Raw genomic sequence first — 19,457 nt, 5'->3', positions numbered from 1 at the left:
CAATTCAAATACAAACCAAGTGAGAGTGACTCATTACGTCTAGATCGTTCTAGTTTGTTTGCTTTGGATTTCGTCTCTTAAGCTTAACCCGTCTTGAATATGCTATATATAATAACTCCCACCATCTTGTCCTACGTACGCAACTCAACTCCTTTTCTTGTTTTCCTAATGGAGTCAACTGCCTCTGCCTCTACGCATCTCCTTTCCTCTACCCTTGAGATTGAAGATCAAAGACTCAATCAAGATTCTTCTATCGACTCATCTTTTCTCGAAAACCAGACCAACGTACCCAAAGAATTTCTTTGGCCCAAAGTTGATTTAGTTAATGCCCATCAAGAGCTTTTCGAGCCACTTGTAGATCTTGAAGGGTTTTTTAGGGGTGATGAATTGGCAATTCAACAAGCTGCCGAAGTCATTAGGGCTGCTTGCTTAAGCCATGGTTGCTTTCAAGTGATAAATCATGGGGTTGATTCACAGCTCATTAGTGCTGCATATGATTACCTGAATCGTTTCTTTCAATTACCTGTTGGCCAGAAATTAAGGGCTCGAAAGACAAGCACTGCTGGATTAAACACCTTGAGCTATTCTGGTGCACATGCTGATCGTTTCGCTTCAAATTTGCCATGGAAGGAGACCTTAACTTTCTGGTTCGAAGAGAATCTGAAGGAATCCAGTGTGGTAGATTTGTTCAAATCCAGTTTAGGGGATGATTTTGAAGAGATGGGGTAAGAATTCTAATGAAAATTTGCACTTACTTTATAGTTACCCACTTACCCTAACCCTAATTTGTGTTTATTAACATACAAACAACAAATTTTTGCTCAACAAAGTTTCTCCATTTTGTAGCATGATCTATGAAAAGTATTGTGAAGGAATGAAGAGCTTAGCACTAGTAGTGATGGAAATATTGGCAATAAGCTTGGGAGTTGATCGACTGCATTATAAAAAGTTTTTTCAGGATGGTCGATCTATAATGAGATGTAACTATTATCCTCCATGCCCTGAGCCAGGTCTCACATTTGGCACTGGACCTCATTGTGACTCCACATCTCTAACCATTCTTCACCAAGACGAAGTTGGAGGTTTGGAAATCTTTGCAAACAACAAATGGCAGATTGTTCGACCTCGTCATGCTGCCCTAGTAATCAACATTGGTGAGACCTTCACGGTGGGTTTCCACACTTTCCATGAATAAGTTGAGATTTTCAACTTGTTTTTTCCTTTACTATTGTGAGACACTATCATTACAAGACAAACTTTTATACTCCATACCCGACTGCGTAATCTGTCCCATGATCGTATGATCCTTTAAATGGTTTGGCCATTTTTTGGGTACATTGATAGATATTATTAAGTCATTATCGTAGGAACCTTTCATTAGTTGATTTGCTGATAATATATCAATTAGTTGAGAAGCCAAGTTTGCCAGTTGGTAAACGGTTTATATATCTCTTGTCCTAATAATTTCGTATTCCTACACTAGTCTGGTTGCATGAATACTCAAAGATTGTTTAAGTACTTGGTACTTGAATTGGGATAGTTTAGACATGGGTTTATCCTTGCTAGTAAGAGCCCCTAAAATATTAATTTGTTGCAAACTTACACATATGAATTGTTGCCATTGAGATTAGGCTTTGATTATAGATGATTCTGGGCCGAAGGTTAAAGAAAAAAAACCTTCCTCAAGCATAAGAGAGATAATTATAGCGTCTGTCGAAATCATTCTGTTTGTCAAGGACTTCTATTTTAGTATATGTATTGTTCATACATACATTTTCCATCTTGATTCGAGGAATTATATATTTTTTATCAGTATATGTTGTCTTTTAACCAAGTCAAGACTATGTTAAATCAATTTTTATATAGAGTTTATATTTGATATATTGTTAGTATATAAATTTTATATATTTTTTGTAAATCAGATGATGTCATATCATTAATAAAATTAATCAAATGATATCACCTCATTAACGAGTAAGTTTTTTTAAAATATAGTAAGTTTTTGTACCTTTATTTTGAGGGTTGAAATTTTTTTATTAATGAATTAGTATAATTTGATTTACATTGAGAGTGTATAAAGTTTATATATTGATAATGTATCAAATATAAACTCTCGTATGCTTGAGGACTGACATCTGAAGTTTTTTTTTTTATTCAATAAAAAAATGCTTTTTGAGGTTTTATATATGTCTTAAATTAACTCGTGGGTTTTATACAAGTTCATGAATAAAAATTCTGAGGTGTTTTAGTTGGTTTAGGATTTAATGATCAATAAAGTATATTTATTAATTGTCTGTCATTTTCTAACAATTCCGCATCTTAGAGGTTGGCAGGATCAAACACGGAAGAAACTAGCCAAAAGTACAATAAATTGTTTTTTGTGGCCACACTGACGAGGAATTATATGCAATGGTGGGAAATATAGGATGCATTAGTGATATTGTTGACAACTAAGCAATAAACAAATAGTTCAAGCTAGGATATTTCTTGCCCAAGTTGACAAGGGAAGACTGCTGTGGTGGCCATATATGTTTATTTAATAGTAATATCTCCTGTTTTGTGAATTTGAGTGGACATGTTAATTTATGTTGATGTCATGTTTTTCGGTGTAAGACCTTGCACTCATGCAAATAGATATAGCTATGGCTAGGAACTGATTAGTTATGTTGGATGGTGGCTGCAGGCATTATCAAATGGGAAATACAAGAGTTGCCTGCATAGGGCAGTAGTCAACAGCGAGAGGGCCAGAAGATCATTGGTATTCTTTCTTTGCCCACGAGAAGACAAGGTAGTGAGACCCCCGGAGGACCTTGTGCACGGTGAAGTGACCCGAGCTTACCCAGACTTCACGTGGTCGGATTTCCACCTTTTCACCCAAAAATACTACAGAGCCGATGCTCATACTCTCCACAACTTCACCAAATGGCTCTTATCTTCCAAACCGATTCACGACCGAGATTAATTAGTATCATCTCTTGCTTCTTTCCTATATATATAGCTCTTTGATAAATTAATCAATTAATTACATTTATGTATGGTGTCAATGAATGATTATTATTTTAGATGAACTAACTAGTTTTTGACCCATGGGATGCATGATTATTTTACTTATTTAAATATGTGTTTACAGAGCAAAATTTGAATTTTTTTCTTCAATTATATGCAAGTCTTTAAAATTTTATGACATATATAAAATATAAATATATTTTCAATTAACATATCATAAGAAAATTAAATTTTACTATTATTATCTTGATCAAATGTTTAAAGCAAATGTAAAATAGAAAAAAAAAAAAAGAGATATTAGATATGGATTGAAAGCAAAAAAGAATTGAATATAACTATAATATTGGATTTTTAGAAGAACATAAAAATATAATATTGAATAATCAATTAAATAATAAAAAATATTAACATTGGAGTATTTAAGAAACTTTATTTCATTAAGTTTTTCATGCTTGTCCTTAATTCACTTTAACAATGGGGTTAATAATTGATTAATAATAAAAAATATGTATAAAACAGGATCTCAAATATGAATAGTCATACCTAAGTTTCGCTTAGATATTGGAGAGTTAAGGTGATTTCGTTGTATTTAAGAATCTATTTTTAAATTTATATTTCATTATTATATATAGCATATATTAGCTTAAAGACGTTTATTTGCTATTGTTTGCACTCATTCTGCATATTTATTTGCTACTTGATAGTATCACCATTTACTTTTTTTTTGCACAAAATGTTCTTTTACCTACTTTAAAAAAGTAAAGTTATAAAATAAAACAAAAATAACATCTTGAACGGAACAGTTCTTGATATTCTGCCTAGATGTTGGAAAGTTATCAACAATTTTCCTTCCCAAAGAATGTTATTTTCATTTTCAAGGGATGTTGTGGTAAATGTCAGTTAAAAGCATTATCTTTAAAGTTCTACCTAGATGTTGGAGAATTTTAAGATAATTCTTTAATTTAAAGATTTCCTTGATACTCCTAAATAAAGAATTTTGATAAAATTAATTTTTTTTAAAAATAGCAAAAGGGAATTATTATTAAATTTCAAACCAAAACCATTTCATTCAACACCAAAATAGTGTATGATTAAATGGTACCAATTTATGGGCATTGTGGTGGTGCTAATCCTTCCCCATGCGTAATCAACTCCCGAGCCCAACTTGATTTTTTGTATATCAAAATTTATCTTTTTGCTAAACTATAAACCTGTTTTATAGTTTTATTAAAAAGATAAACTTTTGGATGATCAATCACACCCTAAAAAAAATTGGTGGTGACTTTTTTTATTTTTTTATTTTAAAATCCTTTACATCTGACGGTCCCAAAATCATTCCAACAGCTTGGTGACTCCACTAGAGATGTTTGAAAGTCAGACCAAAATTTTAATTATGCGCTATTAATAATTGTTGGATTTAATTAGTTTTATTTGATATTTAATTTAATTCCCTTTATTTTAATTTTTCAAAAAAATATATACAAGTTAATAAATAAAATAAATTGTATGTTAGTTATTATTTTGTTTTAATTTTGTGCTTATGATTTATTTATGATATTTTGATTAATATGTCAGTTTGCACACTTTTGCATATGTTTACATACATGAGCTCTAGACCAAGGCTCCATCCTTTTAGGAGGAAGTGAAGTAGCTACACTATCATGAGATGATAACCTCCACATTTGCTAGTGAAACACTCTCACTCAGATTGAACCCTTTCTGTTGTAGCCTATAATGGGTGGGGATCGGGGAGCCTTACTAGTCTATAATAAATGATGATGTAAGGAATAGTCTGGGAACTTAGATAAATATATCCCAACCTAACATATTGAGAGCTATAGGAAGCCTGCCTAGGATAGAGCCATGCCACCTTTTTAGAAAATTACCAAAAGTTAGGACATTATACATTATATTATTTTGTTGTATGGTTGTCATATTATTTCTTTTACTTGTTTGTTTTAAATTCTTGAGTCATTTTATTTTTTTATATATTCTTTGATTGTGTGCATTATATTTTAAGATGTGGTATTTATTTTAGGTCAGTTATTGAAAAAAAAAAAAGAAAGGTGAAAAAAAAAGGTTCTCATGGAGCCATTGGTGATGTCAACCTTTTGTAAAAATCATTAGAAATCCAAAGCCATGCCTTTTTTTTCTTTTATAGAAATTATCTAAATTAGGATAGGTGGGGCACTTTGATACAGTTTGTGTTTAAGGGTAATAATAGTGTAGTGTAAATAAAGTTAGGATAAACAAAAAAAGATGAAAAAAAAAAGAAAAAAGCAAATAAAAAAGGATTTAGAATAAGTAAGAAGTTTGTTTTCCTTTTGGAATTTAGTCATTCCATTCATCATTAGGTTGGTTTGTATATTTTTGGGTTTTTCCATTTTTGTATATATCTTTGTATCATTATCATATTCAAGCATTGATAGACATATCACATGTAAATTAGGAATTGTGTCATTCATTCAGCAAGAATAATAGCATAAGTATTGTTGGTGTTAAACCTTTGAAATAATATTTTTGTTAGTGAGTATAAAAAGCTAAAAATATGAAAGATCAATTGGAAGCTCGAATTAGTGCATTAGAATGAAATCAAGAAGAGTTTGGTCATGACATTCCAGAGGTAACAAAACAACTCGCTGAGTTTACAATGATTGTGAATAGACTAAAAAAATTTACTTTGACACCTTCTTAAAAATCCTTACCAACTTTAGCTCAAGTGAGTCTTATGAATTCATGGAGTCATGATTAACTGATTCCCATTAGGCTTGGTAAACTTTCAAACCATGCTGAATCATTCTATGGTTTGGGCAATAATGAAAGTCTTGACAATATCATGAAAGGGATGAGTGATCTACTATTCAAGTGTTTGAGCTCTAAAATTTAATTTTCAAGATGAGGTTACTAGGTTTCATGCAGCCTTCACTAATTGTTTCAAGCTTAAACTTGCATTCAAATCCTTCCCATGACTGTTTTTGGCACTTTCCCAAACATCTATGATCAGGCCCTCAAATTTCATACAATTTCCAAGAAGTCCATATCTGAACTAAAATCTTCAGCCTTTCATTCCCCAACCACCTATTTAGCCAATTGCTCAAGTCTGAACTTTTGCACCACTATCAAATCCTAAGACTCCTGATCAATTTGTTACCCAAAAGTTACCCAAGAAAAAGAAATAGTGAGATATTCTCCCATTTCATAATTTTTTTTTCTTTTTCTTTCCTATATGTTTGAGAGACACCTTATTGTTCTTATGCCTCTATAGCCTTTAAAGCTTCCGTACCCAAAATAATTTGACCTAAATGTAAGATGTGAATACCATAGTAGGAATATAAGACATTCCATAGAGAATTGTGAAAGTTTCAAGCATAAGGTAAAATCATTCATAAATGCAAAATGGTTCGATCCAACTACAATAAAAGATTAAAAGACCTAGGAATAATGGGAAAAGGATTGCAAAATGATAAACATGGATGGGACTTTTATTTAAAGAGGGCTTTAAGTGATAGGCTATTTGAAAAATAAAATGCCTTATGAATTTTTTCTATTTGAAATTTTTTTATGTTGACATGACATTGTTTGTTAAACTTAGATATGTGAATTATGGTTCATCTTTCATTTTTGCCTTTTTGCCAATTTTCATAATTTTCATTAAAGAGTTTTGGCAGTCATGCATTCGGTCATTCATTCATTCATTCATTTGTGCATTCATTCATTCATTCATTCATCCATTTATATATTCATTCAATATAATGCAATTCTCATGTGCTCTAAAAGAAAGAATTTTTTCAAAAATAATCTTTGTGATTTCTTTTGAGAATCTGAGGAATATTGATCGGTTTAGGAGAGATAGAGAAGATTATTAATGGATAGTGTGCTTAAGGAAATAATCATCCCAAAGAACCTGGCTTAGAACTCATAAGGAAAAAATCAGAGAATCTGAATGAACAGAAAAAGTACAATCTCTTGGAAGAAAGAGTTTGAGCTATTGAGGGTAAGGATGAATCTTATGATTTAAAGGAATTTCAACTAGTTCCAAATGTGGTTATTCTGCTCAAGTTCAAAGTTTTGATGTTTGAAAAGTATAATGGAACTGGATGTCCTAAAATACATTTGGCTTAATATTGTCACAAAATGGTTGGGTATAATGGTGACGAAAACCTGCTTATTCATGTATTTCAAGAAAGTTTGACTATGGCAGTAGCTAATTGATATTATAGTTTAAAAAGTAGTCAAATTCATACTTGGAGGGATTTATCATAGGCATTCTTGAAGCAATACTAGTACATATTAGAGTTAGCTTTAGACCGATTAACCTTTCAAAATATGAGAAAAAGCCTAATGAGAGCTATAAAGAATATACTGTGAGATGGAAAGAAATGGCATCACGAGTGCAACCACCTTTTACCAATAAGGATTTGAATTCCCTGTTTGTGGATAACCTTCATTCTCCCTATTATGATAAGTTGATTAGCAATACTTCGTCAAGGTTTGTAGATTTATTGTTTGCTGTGGGTAAAATTAAGGATGGGATAAAAAGAGAAAGAATTATAGATGTTAGTGATGAAATAAAGGGAGATATTTTTGCTAAACAAGCCCAAGAAACAATTGTTAAAGGGCAAAATGAGAGAAACTTCACTATGATACAAGAAGATTTAATAGACGACTATTTACAATAGTCACCATATTATCCCCAACCAATATTTCAGATCGATGATTTTCCCTAACCATTTCATCTGTGTGCTTCAATTCGTTCACCATAAATAATTATAGAACCAAGGATCAACTCAAGCCATTCACGAAGCTGTAAAAGAAAAAAAGTCAAAGTATATCATTCACTTCCAATACCTTACGCTGAGCTTTTTATGTTACTAGTTAAGAATCATATTATCTCTGTTGTTCCTGTAAGACCCAGAAAGCCTTCATACCCAAAGTGGTATGATCTTAATGCTAAATATGAATTTCATGATAGAGTTAAAGGGCATTCCATAGAAAATTATACTGTCTTTAAGGATATAGTTCAAGCTTTGATCAATGTGGATGCTGTAAAGTTTAAAGAGCTGGTTGGTGGTTATGATGATTGATAGTAGTAGATTTACAAGTTAGTGATGCCAAAGTTGAAACGTCAAGAGGGAAACTTTTGTTTATGTAACTTTGAATGTCATCTTAAGAGTATCATCATGATGGTAAATTTTTTGGTTCAGTTCGAAGGTTTGCATTGCATGAGTAAAGATTATGCATCATAGTATTTTGTGGTTATATTTTCATTTAAGGTCTTTTATTTCGTATAAGTTATTGATATATGGTTGGTTTTCTTTTAAAAAAAAAATTAATGAAAAGGGAATATGTTAGATATGAATAAAGCTCTACATAGCTAAGTACCAAGGCTATAGAAAATGCCTTAAAAAAATAAAAAAAAATAAAAAAGGAAAAAAAAAAAAAGTTTTGAGTCTAAGATGAATTGGCGATCACTATTAGGAATTTCCCAAATACCTAAACATTATTGCTTTAATCATTCAATTGACCACATTCATCAGCTATGACCCCTCGACAGCCTTGAATTCAAATTTGTGAACCTTGCTTTCACTTGATATTGTTATTATATCAAAGTGCAATATTCTTTTCTAAGGTAATGAAACAACCATTAAAAAAATGTGTGGTTCCTAGAAAAATCAAGTGTATATGACTTTTTTTTAAGAATTCAAATGTTGTAATTTGATGTGTAAAAATTATGTTGCAGTTTCAAAATTTTCAAACCCAAGTTTTGTAAAATGAACTCAAACATATTACCCTTTCAGGTTTTTATCCCAAAATTGACTTGATCCTTCGTACAAAGGTATGTTTGTCAAAAAAGAAATACCTCATTGCCTCTAAGGCAACTTGAGTTATGATTAACCCTTTTGTTCTCTTTTTGTAGAGTAACTTAGATCATCTAATATCTTAAACATGTTTACCCCACATAATCCTTTTTTTATCCATTCCATATGATATTTCTCTTGTAATTACTTTCATTGAGGGTGATTCGTTAAAATGGGGCATCTTCCATGAAATGTATTACTGGCAAAATGAATTTAGGTGTGAGCTATAGGGGCATGTCAAAAAAAAAAGAAAAAAATTAAAGAAAAAAATGGTTATGACATCATGCATTTAGAAAATTTGAGCAAATTTAAATAAAGTCTTGATAAAGTCAAAGTTTTGGAAAAGCGATGGAAAAAAACCTAAAATAGAAAAAGCTAATAATTAAAAAAAAACACAAAAATTTTTTAAATAAAAACCTTTCTTCAAGTTTATTTTCCTAAAGAGAATTGCTCTTCAATTTAAGTGTATGTGCTTAAAATGATAAATGGCCATATTTCATTATCCTTTCACAAAAATAAAAATTTATCATTTGTTACCTCTTTAAGCCTGATTTAATTTTTTAAAAATAAACCCTGACTAAGGATCACCCTCCACATTGGGGGGCAAAAAAGAATGCATTTGAAGGTTAAGAATGGAATGTCTAATGGAATCTCATATGATATGAGCAAAAGTCTAATATAAAAGTTCATAAAAGTTTTGAATCTACTCAGTGAAAGAATGCAAAAAAAAAAAAAAAAAAAGAACGGAAGAATAAAAAAGAAAAGAAAAAAGAAATGAATTGGTGGAAAGCATAAAAAGGAATATACCTTAGAGGATATCTTTTAAATGAAAAATGATCTTTAGTTTCAAATACCCTTAAATACTTGTTTTGGGCCTTTCTATCTTTTTTTTTTGGTAACCATGAACCTTAACCTATATTACAACTTTTGAAAAGCCCATATTGGATTAAGTATGAAGGTTTAAACTTGAAGAGTTTCTCTTGAAAAATAAACATGAATCTTTTGAGTTCTTTTTTATTATCTAATTTCCTGTTTGAGCCGTTAAACCCTTTCATAAAAATTCTTTTCCTGTTTCGGATTAGGTTTGAATTTTTTTAAGTGCATGGTGTGTGTAAAAAAAAATCAAATCAAAAGAAAGGGAAAAAGAAAAAAAAATACAAATAAAAGTAGCTTTAGGGTGAAAAACCTCAAAATGGTAGTCTAGAAAAACCTTTAAAAGGCTATTCATAATGCTAAATATGGTGGATACTGAACAAAGGTAAAGCTAAACCTTTTTGAAAGATCTGAAATATCAAAGCTACAGAAGTCTAAGAAGGGTTGATTTCAAAAATCTTAACTTTTGTTCATTCCTAAATAACCTTTTAAAATCTCAAACCCTTACAATTGACCTTGATATATGTCAAAATGTCATATTTGGAGATTAAAAAAATATTGAATATGTTTGATTTTCAAGGAATTCATGTTTTTAGAAAAGCTTATGTTTTATCTATGAGCTTGCATGAAAAATTATATGTCTCTTTCACCCATTTCAAGTGTTGAAACCTTTTGAATAAACAAAAATCTCTCTTTATAGAACCATTACATCCATTTGAAAAGAAAATTCTCACCTCTTTCATTTTTGATAGTGATTACTAAATTTAAAAGAAAAAATTCAAGCCCAATTTAGCTGGCCTCAATGAAGTCTTAAGCCCAGATGAGTTGGCATCAATAAAGTTTTAAGCCCAATTTAATTGACATGTAACCCAAATTATTTGGCACCAATGAAGTTTTAAACTCAGTTTAGTTGGCACTAATGAAAAGTTAAGCCTAATATAGCTGGCACGTAAGCCTAGATTAAATGGCATATAAGCCCATATTAGCTAGCACAATAAGCCCAGTTTTGCTAGCATAATAAGCCCAAATTAGTTGATATATATAAGCCTAGATTAGCTGAAAAAGTATATACCCCTTTTATCACTTTTAAATGTTGGAATTTTTTTTAAATTAGCATGAATCTTTGGGTGCTAAATCAACCAATTCATTGAAAGAGATTTTTCATTTTTTTCATTTCTAATAGGAATTGTTAGTTTCCCAAAAAAATTCAAATCTATAAAGAAGGTTTAAGCCCAAATAGTTGGCCCTTAATTTTAAAGCCCGATTTATCTAGTCCTCGAAGAAAGATTTAAGCCTTTACTCTTAAGCCCAATTTATCTGGCCCTTAATGAAATCTTAAGTCCAGTTTATCTGACCTTCAAAGAAGATTTAAGCCCAATTTATTTGGTTTTTAAAGAAGATTTAAGCCTAGTTTATCTGGCCATCAATGAAGTTTTAAGCTTAGTTTAGCTAGCTTTTAAGAAAATTTTAAACCTAATTTATCTAGCTATTAATGAAGTTTTAAGCCTAGTTTATTTAGCCCCAAATGAGATTTTAAGCCCAGTTTAGCTAGCCCTTAATGAAATTTAAGCCCAGCTTATCTGGCCTCAAAAAAAGATTTAAGCCCAGTTTATCTGGCCCTTAAGCTTAGTTTATCTGGCCATCAATAAATTTTTAAGCCAGTTTAGTTGGCATGTAAACCCATATAAATGATTTCTTAATTTCGACTTGCGGTGTTATCCTAGCCTATTTTTCACTTTTCAACTTGCGATGTTGTCTTGGTTGATTCTTTACCTTTCGACTCACAATATTGTCCCAATTGATTCTTTATTTTTTAACTTGCAGTGTTATCCTGGATGATTCTTTACTTCTCGACTTGTGATGTTGTCCTGGTTGTTTTCTTATTTTTTGACTTACGATATTGCCTCGGTTGACTCTTTACCTTTTGACTCACTGTGTTGTCTCGGATAATTTTTTACTTCTCGACTCGTGGTGTTGTTCCGGTCATTTTCTTATTTTTTGACTTATGATGTTGTCACAGTCGATTTTTTAATTTTGATTCGTGATGTTATCCTGATCGATTCTTTATTTTTTGACTTGTGGTGTTATCTCGATCAATTCTGTAAGACATTCGACCATAACCTTTAAGATCTCTAGGCATAATTTTGATTCACGGTGTTATCCCAATCGATTCTTTATTTTTCAACTTACGATATTGTCTCGATCGATTTTATAAGACTTCCGAGCATAATTTCGATTCATAGTGTTATCCCAATCAATTCTTTATTTTTTGACTTACAGTGTTATCCCGATCAATTCTATAAGACCTTCGGGCATAATTTTTAAGACCTCTGGGCATAACCTCTAAGACCTCCAGGCAAAAAATGTTTAAATTTTCAAATTTCATTGCCTCTGATTAGAGAAGCATTAAAAAATTTTGAGATTTATAAAACTTCTGAGCATAATCTCTAAGACCTCCAAGCATGATCTCTAAGACCTCTGGGTATGATTTCGACTCACAATATTGTCCTGGTTGATTTTTTACTTTTCAACTTATGGTGTTGTCTTGATCATTTTCTTAATTTTGACTTGCGATGTTGTCCCAGTCGACTATTTACTTTTTGACTCACAGTGTTATCTTGGTCATTTTCTTATTTTTCAACTTGTGGTGTTGTCCCAGTCCTTTTCTTTATCACTTGATTTGTGATTCAATTCCAAAAAAAAAAAAACAAAAAAAATATTTGAAAAAATTTTAAATTGTTATTCAGGACAAAATTAATGTCTTTGTTTTTGCCATATTCTTAATTTTCAATAATGTGCAAAAAAAGACAGTTGTAGACACCGAATTTTGTCTGAGTCTACTGGATTAATTTTTCTTTTCAAGTTTTGTTTATTAATATTAAAATAAATTAATAATTAAATATAATAATTAATAAAAAACAAAAAAATAGAAATAGAAAAAAATAGAAGACTGGGGTGGTAGGCAATGGTGCCTTGCATGGCACCACTAGCCACTCACCCCACTGTTTACCCTCTGTTCACCCATTGACCATACCCTGCACTGCCAGAACCTTTAGCCTACCATATCCTGCAAACCTTGTTCACCCCATCAGTACTCCTGAACCACCACGCCACAGCTTTATGCCATGTCAATCTTAGATCTTTACAAAAACTAGTTTGAATTCCTAATTGAGGATCCCTTTGAGCCTTTGTGCTCTAACCCAAGCACTGATCCCCCTCTTCCCTTCCCTCAGACAAAAATTCCCACACTTAGAAACTAAAAAAGCCATTCATACCCAAAACCCTGACTAAACTCTCCATCCATCAGGGAACCAAAACACACCAGAAAAAACCCATATCCAGAACACAAATAAAACCAAAAACGACAACCACAGTCATCCCTGTAAGGAGGAACCTCAGTGCCAAGCCCCTACAAATAAGTAAAAAAATCAACCATTAGTTTCATTTTTTTTAAAATAAAGAAAAGAAGACCGAAACCTTGAACCCTTATCTATGCCGATTGGGGCTTTTTTTGGTAAAAAGAAGGTCAAAACCGAAAAGAGGGCATTAAGAAGGATTTTTTTAGCATTCTAGCATTTTTCGGCCATCGATGGTGGTGACCAGGCAAAGACGAACGTGACAGTCAAACGCCAGACACTGGCAGAGCCCTGAAAACTCTCCCATGAGCTTTGAATTTTTTTTTTTTTTTTTGCAGAAGGGACAGAATGAACTGAAAAATAATTTGGTTTCATACAAAAAGCCAAAGCCCAAAACAATGTCGTTTTAGAGCAGGGCCGCGCGTCAACCCCGATTTGACCCAGGATCCATGCAACCTGACCCGTGCTTCAGCCAGTGCTCAACCGGTCCAAATAGATCGCCATTGAATCGATTTGGATTGGTTTGAATTGTCAAATTGTTGAGTCGATTAGACTGATTGTTGACTGAACCGTTGAGCAATCCAGTTCAGGTTTTTGTTTTTGAATTTTTTGAAATTTATTTTTAATATTATTCTTGTAATTTTAAATGTTATCATTAATATTTATACATGTTAAAAAGTTTAAATTTGCTAGAATAAATTTTTATAAATGATTAATCAATAGATAAAAATAAGTAATGAAATATATAGTTAAATTTTATATTTTTCTAATAAATCTTGTAGAATAATAATATTAATAAATATTTAAAATGATTATAAAAATAATAAAAAAAATTTCCTATCTAAATGTTGAAGGGAATTTAATAATAATAATTTCGCCTAAATGTTGGAGAATTATTATAAGAAAAATTTTAAATAAATTAAAATAATAATAATAAATTTCTTTTAAAAAAAGAAATATATATGAAAATTTTTAATTAATTTTTAAAAATCATAAAAATCGAACTTAATTCAAAAGTTTGCCTAGATGTTGGAGATTTTTAGATATGTTCGCTTTTTTAAGAAAATTTCAAAAAATTAAAACCAAAACCTTAAAATTGAAACCCTAAATTTCAAAACCCTAAATTTCTAAACCTAAACTCTTGAAACCTTAAAACTAAAACCCTAAAATCAAAATCCTAAAATCTCAAAATCCTAAAATCACAACCCCTAATCCCCAAACCCTAAATCAAACCTTAAACTTTCAAAATCCTAAAATTCAAGCCCTAAAACCCTTACAACTGAAAATAAAACCCAAAAATTTGAATCTCTAAATTTGGAAACCCAAACATTTAAAACCTTGACTTAAGCTCTAATCAAGACCATCCTAAAATCCTAAAGACACGTATGAAAATTTCACTTGAAATAATTTGTTCTTGAATACCGCCTAGATGATGGGGTATTTAAGAAACTTTATTTCATTAAGTTTTTTATGTTTGTCCTTAATTTGCTTTAACAATGGGGTTAATAATTGATTAATAACAAAAAATATGTATAAAATGGAATCTTAAATATGAATAGTCACACCTAAGCTCCACTTAGATGTTAGGGAGTCAAGGTCGTCTTGTTGTATTTAAGAATCCATTTTTAAATTTATATTTCATTATTATATATACCATCTATTAGCTTAAATGTGTTTATTTTTTTATTGTTTGCACTCATTCTGCATATTTATTTGCTACTTGATAGTATCACCATTTACTTTTTTTTTGGACAAAATGGTTTTTTACCTACTTTTAAAAAGTGAAGTTATAAAATAAAACAAAAATAACATCCTAAAGGGATCAGTTCTTGATACTCTACCTAGATGTTGGAGTATCGACAATTTTTCTTTCCAAAGAATGTTATTTTTATTTTTAAGGGATGTTGTGATAAATATCAGTTAAAATCATTATCTTTAAAGTTCTGCCTAGATAATTATTTAATTTAAAGATTTCCTCGATACTCCTAAATAAAGAATTTTGATAAAATTAATTTTTTTTTCAAAATAACAAAAAGGAATTATTATTAAATTTCAAACTGAAACCATTTCATTCAATACCAAAAATAGCACATGATTAAATGGTACCAATTTGTGGGTGCTGTGGTGGTGCTAATCTTTTCCTATGCGTAATCGACTCTCAAGCCTAACCTGATTTTTTGTATATCAAAATTTGTCGTTTTGCTAAACTTTAAACCTGCTTTATAGTTTTATTAAAAAGATAAACTTTTAGTTGATCAATCACACCTTTAAAAAGGTTGGTGATGACTCCTTTTATTTTTTTTATTTTAAAATCCTTTACGTCTTGCGGTCCCAAAATCATTACGACAAGCCTAAACTTTGTCTTGGAATAATTTTGGGTTTGTCTTCATCCATTAAGGTAATTTGCATGTCCTATTTGTTTTTATATTTATTCATTTATTTCACTTAGCCTTCTTTTAATTTTTTATGCATGTTTAAAATAAGATTTAGAGATTGTGAGTTGAAAATGATAGTAAAATTTTTTGGAAAGTTTATTTTAAAAAAATAAATAAAATATTTTTAATCTTAACAACTATTAATTGATTTAAATATGGAGTTAAATCTTACTAAACTATTGGAAGATATAATGATTTTTTTTCTTAAGATAAAAGCCATAAATAAATTTTCAAATAAAAATCCCACTAAACTATTGGGGGATATGCATCGAAATAAAATCTTACTAAACTATTGAAAGATTTTATGATTTGTTTTCTTGAATATATATTAATGAATGGATTTAAAAAAGAAAAACTTTCTTAAAATAAATTCTACAAATGGTTTTTCAAATAAAATCTCTCAAAACTATTGGGAGATCTACATTGAAGTAAAATCTTACTAAACTATTAAAAGATTTTAATGATTGTTTTCTACATAAAATATATTAATGAATCCGATGACAAAGCATCTTCAAAGTAGGATACTCGTTTAAATGAATACTTTTGAGGTTGAGAAATTGCTATCAAATTATAAGAAGTAATTTTAAGATCAGTTTCTAATAATTAAATTATTTGGTAAAATCACAAAGATATTTTAAAGCTTGGATAACATGAAATCAAACTGATACCATCCATTGGATGGACACTATAAGGGTGCTATAACCTCCATCATGCATAACCACATTTTCGAACCTATATCTAGCTTCATAAACTAGAATATATCATTTAAAGATACCTAAGTCGAGTTTAGAACTCCTATTTAAAATGGGATAGATTTTGTTAGGTGGCCAATTATACCTAAACGAAAAAAATTGATGACGACTCTTTAAATCTATGTCTAGCATAGGTCTACAAATCTATACATTATGACACATTCATTCCTAAATTGAAAAGCTTTAAGTATTGATAGATTGGCACTGATGATTGTCAACAACTTTTTCTCTATGAACAGAGGAGAAAGAAGCTGATAGAAAGGAATACATTTGAATTTAGAGGTGCTGTGAATCGTGTTTATTCCATTTTTCTACTTCATTTGATATCATTACCATTGGATTTTGATTTTTTAATATCCTAAATTACTTACAGGTGTTTCAGATCCTCTTTTTCATTATTTAGGAAGATCATCTAATGTTCTTAGGATCTTGATCAACAGGTATGGGTTGATATGCATATTAGGACAAATAAGTCAACTTTTAATGACTTCAATACTTTAAAAAAGGTATGTCTCATTGCTTATTTGACAAATAGTTAATTTTTTCCTTAGTTAACTAGAGTAAGTAACAAATGTTTGCTTATGCAAAAATAAGCTATACAAAGTATAAAGGATAATATCACAGATGTATCTTATTGAATGAAATTAATAGGATTATTAGCTTACCTATGTATACTGATTGAATAAAGTATAAGAGATTAAGTTGAAGGTTAGGGGATGGTTTGTTTTATTTTTGCAAGTAAGGCATTGGTTTCAATTATAATTTTTAGGTATTTTAATGTTTTAGCTCTTTGTATTTTCCTATTTCAAGCTATTTCTTTTTATTTAAGATTTTATTGTTTCATTTCCTTTTATGATGATATTTCTTTATTTTATTTTTAATTATTTTTTGAATTAATTGTCTGGGAACTTGAAGAATTAACTTACCATTAGTATTGCCATGATGTTTGTATTTTGATTTGTGTAATTGATGGTCTTGCTACTTTTTCCTAGAAACGTCCTAGGAATGCCAAGACCGTGCACTCGAGCTTATGCTCAGCAAAAAGGCATGGGAAAAAGGAATTATAAAAGGAAAAGACAATTATAATTTAAAGGAAATATGGGCAGGGAAGATTCCATAATAAGAAATCGCAATTTGCATACGTGAATTTGTATTGCCTTGTATATGGAAAACATTAGTATATCTTTAGTTAGCGATTTCACTATTTGACACAGGGTATGGCATGATCCTTGGAGTTATTTGCAGCCTACAACAGAGATAAATGGGAATTTAATTGCTTTGCACCATAAAATAGATCAAAAGTGGTGGAGAGCACAAGTATCCTTTATTAGTTTCCTTTTTAACATAAAGTTTTTGAAGTTTTGATTTGGGGAAAGTATATAAAAATATATACTCATAAACACATGCCTTATTTCGTATGAGAATCCCATACTGTATGGATTATTAAATGGTTATTGTTTGAGTAACTAGAATACCATTGATTTTTCATAGGTTGTTCGCTATCTAATGAGATTTCAAGTAGAGTACACTTGTGGCGTATTGAACATTGCTCGCTATGCTACATTTGGAAAGAAAGTTGCAAAAATGATTATTGCAAGTATTGATAGAAAGTAGCCAAAGGTTTGTTCATCCAAGTTTGAATCTTTGAGTATTTAACTTCTACTCGTGTAATTGACACTGAGTTAGAGAATCTTCAAATCTCAAGGTTGATGTTATTTTGTTGGTCTTTACATCCATTCCTTCATGTCTAATAGACATGGGGATACTTAACTATTTGAATAACAAGAGGGATGAGTTTTTCATTCGCACTCAATTGAATCTTGACCACTTGTTTCTTTGAAGAAATAACTATTATCATGCATGTTGAACTCAATTCTTATTTTGAGACTATTACTTATGATAGCTTTTATAACAGGTGATTAGGAACTAATCAAAGTTGGATATTGAAGAATTTGTGTGGTCAAATGACAAACCTCCTAGGCCATTGCTAAGTATGTATTTAAGAATGGGAGATAAAGGATGTGAAATTAAAATGGTCGAATATGAAGAATATATGGAACTTGCTAATCAAATTCGAAAGCACTTTTCACATATCAAGAACATTTGGCTCTCCATTGAAATGTTGTTTAGCATTTTGACATTTTTACTCATAGAAAGAAAATATTAAAATTATAAAATGAAAAAAAAAGAAAAAGAAAAAGGATAAATGTGTTGCTGTTATGTATCGATCTAATATTGTGAATGGTCTAAATAAATTTCAAAAAGTGATCGATAAAACAAAATCATATCCTCGATGGAACTTCTACTACTCAAATGTAACACACCAGCTAGGAAATGTATCGATGGTCAAATACGAGGCAAGCCATGGAAGAAAAATTAGCACGAACTATCTTTTTGTTAATTTTTTTATGGCAGTGGAATCGGACTATTTTAATAGTGCATTAGGACCATGGTGCTTTCTTATAGATGGCATGAGGAACATTGAAGGAAAGATAATGACCTGATATTTAAATGTTAATAAGTATAGGTTCAGGTAATGAAATCTAAGAACTAGAGATTGGATTGGCATGTGGATTAAATCTACAAAAATTTATTTCGTTTATACATGCTTTTTCACATAATTTTGTGCCCTTTTGTATATATCCAAATACACACAAAGATTACTTGTGAAACATGTAGATATAATAGCTCTGAATACAATCAAAATATGAAGAGAAGCTTTTGAACCAAAATTAGGCAATTCATAACTTTAACAAGATAATTTTTTTATTAAATTACTAATAAATAATTAATTTATATTAACTATATATATCTCTTTAAATTTAAAACTCAATTACTCTAACAAATTGAATGAAGCCGGGCCACCTACACTAATTGTAAATCAAAGGCAAAGTATAACTACCTGATTTTTAATCGAACTGACATCTCTAATTTTGAACTTATTTCAATTTTATAGAAGTTTTGCTCGGTAAAATAGATAGAAAAAAAAAAAGTAAAGATGAAAAAAATTGATAATACAAAAAATATTATAGAACAGGATTACTTTGACTGGTCTCTGACAAACTTGTGAGCTTCATGATTCTTACAGCCAATTACCACGATCCATCTACACTTATTCACCTTCTATGCATCAATATTTATATTTAAGTTATACACTGATACAAAACATATCCTCTA

At 30.3% G+C, this 19,457-nt stretch overlaps 1 protein-coding gene and 1 pseudogene across 1 annotated transcript; both read left to right on the top strand.

Moving 5' to 3' along the window:
- Nucleotides 1–11: 11 nt before the first annotated feature.
- Nucleotides 12–3,137, top strand: LOC111311219 (gibberellin 20 oxidase 2-like). Its single transcript, XM_022910594.2, has 3 exons — nucleotides 12–725; nucleotides 847–1,168; nucleotides 2,684–3,137. The coding sequence occupies exons 1-3, from the start codon at nucleotides 100–102 to the stop codon at nucleotides 2,960–2,962; spliced, it is 1,227 nt and encodes a 408-aa protein (XP_022766329.2). The 5' UTR covers nucleotides 12–99; the 3' UTR covers nucleotides 2,963–3,137.
- A 13,991-nt stretch (nucleotides 3,138–17,128) lies between these two features.
- LOC111310757 (uncharacterized) lies at nucleotides 17,129–18,817 on the top strand (annotated as a pseudogene).
- The last annotated feature ends 640 nt before the right edge of the window (nucleotides 18,818–19,457 follow it).

The sequence above is a fragment of the Durio zibethinus genome, chromosome 1 (genome assembly GCF_047325235.1).
Source record: "Durio zibethinus cultivar Kanyao isolate XHJ-2024 chromosome 1, ASM4732523v1, whole genome shotgun sequence".
NCBI lineage: Eukaryota > Viridiplantae > Streptophyta > Magnoliopsida > Malvales > Malvaceae > Durio > Durio zibethinus.
The sequence above is the reverse complement of the archived record's forward strand: the minus strand, read 5'-3'. Positions and strand labels throughout refer to the sequence as shown.